At 42.9% G+C, this 6,586-nt stretch overlaps 1 protein-coding gene across 3 annotated transcripts in view; it reads left to right on the forward strand.

Moving 5' to 3' along the window:
* The window catches only part of LOC146360039 (calpain-8-like), a 95,480-nt gene extending 90,348 nt beyond the window's left edge, over positions 1-5,132 (forward strand). For all 3 annotated transcript variants that reach the window (XM_084828690.1, XM_084828692.1, XM_084828691.1), the window contains 2 exons: positions 1,954-2,012; positions 4,712-5,132. In XM_084828690.1, coding sequence (XP_084684816.1) covers positions 1,954-2,012; positions 4,712-4,735 — 83 coding nt within the window. In that variant the 3' untranslated portion in view covers positions 4,736-5,132. The remainder of the gene's footprint in view (positions 1-1,953; positions 2,013-4,711) is intronic.
* The last annotated feature ends 1,454 nt before the right edge of the window (positions 5,133-6,586 follow it).

Raw genomic sequence — 6,586 nt, forward strand, 5'->3', positions numbered from 1 at the left:
CTGCAGCTGAGAGCACTCATCTGCTTAAAGTGCTGAACACCACTGGAAGTTGCCTTATACCAACTTGTAGAATTTGTCCATCCAGTGCCATCTTCCTCAACCTGGTGCCCTCAGATGTTTTGCACTACAACTCCCATAATCCCAGATCATTTGCCACACTGACTGGGACTGATGGGAGCTGTAATCCAAAACATCCGAAGGGCACCAAGTTGAGGAAGGCTAATCTAAGTCATTTGTCTCTACTCTAGCAGTGATTCTCCAGGGTTTCAGAGAGACGTCTTTGCCAGCCCTACCAGGAAATGCTGGGGATTGAAGCTGGGACCTTTTACATGCAAAGCATTTGTTCTACCATTGAGTAGGGATGGGAGGACCAATGATTTTTGAGCTTGTGCCAACTTTCCATAACTGCAAAGCTCATTTCAGCTCAATCCCATTTTAGTTTTTGATCTGTTTTTTGGCTCAAACAGGAAAAGCGCACATTTCAAAAGGGAAAAGTGTGCATTTCTTTGCATATTTTTCAAAAGTGCATCTTTTCCCCCCATTGACAAGTGTGAAAATGTGTATTTTTAAAAAAATGCACATTTCAAAGTGGACTTTTTTTTTAAATACGCATTTTTCAACAGAATGACACATTCTGGAATTTGCAAACATTTCTCCAGTAAGAGCGCTCCTGCTTGTGTTTGGGATTGTGAACAAGGTATGTTTGCATGATTTGTGAACAGAAGCAAAATTCTCATACAACCCCCACTGAGCTATGCAAGGCTACATTGCCCTTTCCCCAACCAGAGAGCAACGCCCCACCATTTCATGACCCGGTATGTCCTATTATTAGTTCATGCTGTTTCCTCTTGCTCTCAAGTGCTGGAATACACATCTCTAATCTGACTTTCAATCAACAAGATACTGACTTTTTGGTTTACATCAGGGAGGTGCACCCTAACCATTAATGACATAAGGCTGGAAAAATACAGTGATGGTGTTGGATCTAGGCTGGGTCATATGTTCCAGTAAGAGCAAAATATGTTGTTGTTGTTTTATAAACTGGAATACTATTTGTTTGTGTAAAAACATATTAGGACTACTTTGAGGAATCACAGAATCTAGGGCCTGGAATCAGTGTTGTTGTTGTTTTAAAATTTGAATGCACAACATGATGATGTTTGCAGTTGAAGATGAGTCTGGCAATCAGAATGCTACTTTGGAAAAGTGCAGAAAAAGCTGGAGAAACATAGGCTGATGATGTGTGGCTATGAATATGTGTGTAGATTAGAACTCCATGTATGCACAGTGGCTTCCAATTCAAAAGTTTTCTATTAAGATGAATCAGTAGGCCAGTTTTATTCATGCTTGTGGTCTGCCTAATCGCCAAATTCGAGGTTAGGAGAAAATTTCCCTCCAGATCAGTTTGGCTAGAGACATTGGCTGAAATCACAAAAAAATCAGAACCTGCGCATTTTATAAGCTGGCCCATATCTTGGTTGGCTCTTCTGAACTTATTTGTTCTGGTGGCACACCTCGGCTGTAAACCTGTTTTCTGGTTGTGGCATGCTGGATTGTCTGGGACAATCTTGGGTGGGTGTGCATGTATAGATAACACTGCCATTGTGCTGGAGAGTTAGATTATATAGTCTCTGGCCCTCCTAATTCTATTACCTTATGTAAGAAGGAAAATGCTTTGTGTGTACATTGGGGAATGCCTGTACACATCCAGCATCTTTCCCCCCCACAGGCCAAAATGAGATTGTGGATATTGTGGAAGCACCCTTATAAAGTTATGCTTAGAAGAAGGTAACCCAACTTCAGATTTGAAGAAGCCAGATTCTAAAAATTACCCCCTCACACACATCCCATTCCCAGATTTTATGATTCTCATGTATCAGACACTGCTGTTGATATATATGTGTATATATAGATATATATGTATATAACACCTACTCTTCTTTTGCCATTCAGAAATGTTTCAGATGCTAGACAAGGATAAGCACGGAATTGTCCAGCTCTCTCTGGCTGAGGTAATGATGATTAAATGAAGCTACAGTTAAATTATGACAGACTGGTAATAAGGTGTCACTGTAAAATTAATAAAGGGAGGGAGAGAGGGAAGGAAGGAAGGAAGCCTGGAAAGGAATCAAGGGTTTCAGCTATGGGTGGAAAGACACTGTCTGGACATCAGGGGGCATTTATCCTGGGATTGAGATTGGTTACTCACGGAAGTTTGCGGGTCCTTTGCATGATGTCATCAACCTCCAGAGCCTCTACTGTGGTTTCTGACCATTTTCGCAGCTTAATTCGAAACAGAAATAATGAGCTAATAAAAAGAAGCGCTTTGAATCAGTTTGAATTTCTTTGTGGCACTATAACAACTATAACAAGAGGAAGTGACACTATAACAACAGCACCATCTAGTGGCTGTATAATTAAACATAAAGAACTCACAGATAAAGGGGGGGAAAGGGAAGTGCATGTAAAGGGACGACCTTAATCCCACAAAGAATCCGGAAGAAGAAGCTCTGGTAAAATCATGGAATAAAAAGCCTCTGGGTGGAGAAGCCCTAGGTCTATCCTTAACAACAGAAGGGTAGAACTAGTATACATGTTCGTTACAGGCTGGGTTTATTCATTTGTTTCTTTGTTTTATATCCTGTTTGTTTAGAACACATGTGTTTATTTTATTTATTTACAGCAGGGGTAGGCAGTGTGGTGCCCAGGGGCACCAGTGTACCCCTTCATACCTTTCTTGGCACCCACCAAGGTATCCTACTACCCTCTCACTTTTCTTTTTAATTAACACATTTTCTTATCAGCAGCTGGAACTGCTGTGAAATAGATTTCTGTTGGTGCTGAAAACTGTGGGTTCAAAGGACTTGTTCAATGTGTTGGGGCTCAAACCTCACCTCAATCTAGTACTCAGTCTTTTGGGCAGGTGTACTTGACCTTTGCTACACCTTCCATGGCAACCATTTTGTGGCAGTGCCCAGGCCAGTCTCTCAAACTGCCAAATGTGCCCATGGCCCACAGCCCAAAAAGATTGCCAATCTCTGATTTACAGCATTTATATGCTGCCCAATACTGCTGCCCAATAATACATGATCTCTGTTATGTAATTATAAAAATGCTATGTGCTTTTTCGGGGTGGTGGAGGTGGTAGCCTTCACACTCTTAAAAATATTCAGAGGTGTCAGGGCTTGCTCCAGTCAGCAGAAAGGAATCCTGCTGTGAAACTATGTTGAAATTTTCACATCCGCCAGAGATGTCAGGAGCATTCCATTTCATTTAATGGCACATGGAAAGCATAGTATCTTATATTTGTTTTTGATTATGTTAACCAACAAATATTTCAACTTATTTCCATGTAACATGAATCGTATCCAGCACCCAATCTAACAGAATTAGAACTGGAGACAGGCCCCAGACATGTCCTGAGGTGAAAGACAAGATGGCACCCCCCACCCCCCCCACCCCAATTATATGTACAGAACCTGACAAGACTGGCAGTTGAATCTTACTTCAACACTGGTGATGAGGCAGTGCCCTGCACAACATCTGAGGGCATCAGGGTAGCTTAGGCAGCACAAGCGGGCCACATAGCCCACACAGCTCTGTCTTCCAGCACCTCACTGCCTCTTTGTACTCCCTCTAGCATCCACTGCCTGAGGCAGCCACCTCACTCTGCGTAATGCTAGGGCTGGCTCTGCCTGTAAAGGTGAGCATGCTTTTGAGGGAGAGGGTGAGAAATCCAACACTGGTGTGTTTTAGACTTGGCGTATATCATGGTGTAATATATTATTATAGATTGTTTTAATACGTTGTGAGCTGCCTTGAGAGAGGTAACCCTGACAGGGCTCTTATTAACAAAGAAGTAAACAAACATACTAGGAATAGGCAATCCCCCCCTGGTCAGTTTCATAATTAATCTAGGAAACTCAGATAGTCACAGGGAGCGCTTTGGAGGCCAGAAGCCTTTCAGCCTGCCAACATGGTGCTGAATTGTGTTATCCATCTGTTTTTAAGTTATATTTTAATCATGATTTTGTTTTTAACCTGTATTTTATTATTGTTAGCCACCTTGAGCACCATTTTATGGTAGAACGGAAGAAATTAAATCAAATTAATAAGCGTACAGATATTGAAGCCTCACTACCACCCCTCTCCAGTTCATGCTCCTTATTAGGGTGTGGGTAGAGAGGGTTGATTACCAGGTAAGGTAACCTTGGCTGACCCCGTGCAAGCGCAGTGCATCTGATGTGGCAGGGCATCATGGGCTGGGTATCATGCGCCCTCCCAGTATCAAACTCAGTATCAAACTCAGCCCTCTACCACCACCACCCCACCTCCAGTGAGCAGCATGAAAACTGGGTGAATTGTGGGGAGGATCTAAACAGCACTGGCAGGGGGCTGGATCTCAGAGGTCTCTAGGTACCAATGAGAAGGCATAAAAATTAGCCTAAAGGGCTCTGCATCTGCTGCATCCCTCCCAGCATGGACTCAGATGTTCAGATATTCACAGGTTCAGCTGGATGTCCAGAATCATCCCCAAATAGCCAGACAACCGACTCTGGTTTGGAGACTCCTGTGGTTCATGTTGCAGGAGGAGCTCTTCCAGCAACCATAGAAAACATTACAATGTCACTGGTGGTAGAGTTTTGTGAAACTTTCAGCAGATGTCCTAAATAAGCAATTCTAACTCTTCCATCCTCTCTTTCCTCCCCAGTGGCTGTGTTGCACATTGGTTTAAGGCACCATTTTGGAATTCATTTCAGAGCTCCACAACTTACTTTCCCACCAAGACATTTCTGGGAAAGTGTAAATTCCATAGACATCTTAAAGATATGAAGAAGGAAATCAATTTCTTTGTCCGGCAATACATTTTTAATGTAAAATGATCATTCAGAATATAAACAAGTATATATGGAGACAACAAACAGCCTATATAGCAAATATATCCACATAAGCAGCTTTGATATAATGAATTCCATATGTCATGAAGCCCAAGCTTCAAAGCAGTGATTACATTTCAGATGTGTAGTATGGAAGAAAGTTAGCAAACCTGGTATCTGCCAAGCTTCTTTTATTCATTTTACCACTGTTTAACTGTTAAATTAAACCATTAAACTGTTAAACAATGCACAGAGCACAGAGTTTACATGGTTTTCATCTTAAGAGGGCTTACAGTCTAAACACATTTTCTGACATGACATCTGCAACTCACATTTTGCAAATGCATGAAAGGAACGTACTAAGTTTCTCTTTGAGAAATTTCTCTTTGAGAAATCATGGAGGACGGGGGAAGTGCCAGATGACTGGAGGAGGGCTAACGTTGTCCCTATCTTCAAAAAGGGTAAAAAGGAGGAACCTGGGAACTACAGACCAGTCAGTCTGACATCAATCCCTGGGAAAATTCTGGAGCAGATCATAAAGCAATCCATCTGGGAGCACCTTGACAACAATGCCGTGATTACTCGAAGCCAACATGGATTTGTCAAAAACAAGTCCTGCCAGACAAATCTGATCTCATTTTTTGATCAAGTAACCTCCCTTGTAGACCGTGGGAATGCTGTAGACATCATATACCTCGACTTCAGCAAAGCTTTCGGCAAAGTACCCCATGATATCCTGATGAGGAAACTAGCTCAAAGTGGGCTTGATGAAACAACGATCCGGTGGATCCACAGTTGGCTACAGAATCGGACTCAAAGAGTGCTTATCAATGGGACCTTCTCAAGCTGGGGAGAGGTAACGAGTGGGGTACCGCAGGGCTCAGTCCTGGGCCCAGTGCTCTTCAACATTTTTATTAATGACTTGGAGGAGGAGGTGCAGGGAATGCTGATCAAATTTACAGATGACACAAAATTGGGCGGGATAGCTAATACTTTGGAAGACAGAAACAAAATTCAAAGTGATCTGGATAGTCTGGAGCGCTGGGCAGAAAACAACAGAATGGCATTTAATAGGGACAAATGCCAAGTTCTGCACCTAGGAAAAAGAAACCAAATGCACAGTTACAAGATGGGGGATACGTGGCTCAACCACACTACGAGCGAGAAGGATCTTGGAATTGTTGTCGATCACAAGCTGAATATGAGCCAACAATGTGATGTGGCTGCAAAAAAGGCAAATGCTATTTTGGGCTGCATTCATAGAAGCATCGCTTCCAAATCCTGGGAAGTACTAGTTCCCCTCTACTCAGCACTGGTTAGGCCTCATCTAGAGTACTGTGTCCAGTTCTGGGCACCACACTTTAAGAAGGATGCAGACAAACTGGAGAGGGTTCAGAGGAGGGCAACAAAGATGATCAGGGGACTGGAAATAAAGCCCTATGAAGAGAGACTGAAAGAACTGGGCATGTTTAGCCTTGAGAAGAGAAGACTGAGGGGAGATATGATAGCACTCTTCAAGTACTTGAAAGGTTGTCACAGAGAAGAAGGCCAGGATCTCTTCTTGATCATCCCAGAGTGCAGGACACGGAATAATGGGCTCAAGTTACAGGAAGCCAGACTCCGGCTGAACATCAGGAAAAACTTCCCGAGTGTCAGAGCAATACGACAATGGAACCAATTACCTGGGGAGGTGGTGGGCTCTCCCACAC

The sequence above is a fragment of the Heloderma suspectum genome, chromosome 1 (assembly GCF_057233095.1).
Source record: "Heloderma suspectum isolate Gila_16-S chromosome 1, 16-S_ref, whole genome shotgun sequence".
Classification (NCBI taxonomy): Eukaryota; Metazoa; Chordata; class Lepidosauria; order Squamata; family Helodermatidae; genus Heloderma; species Heloderma suspectum.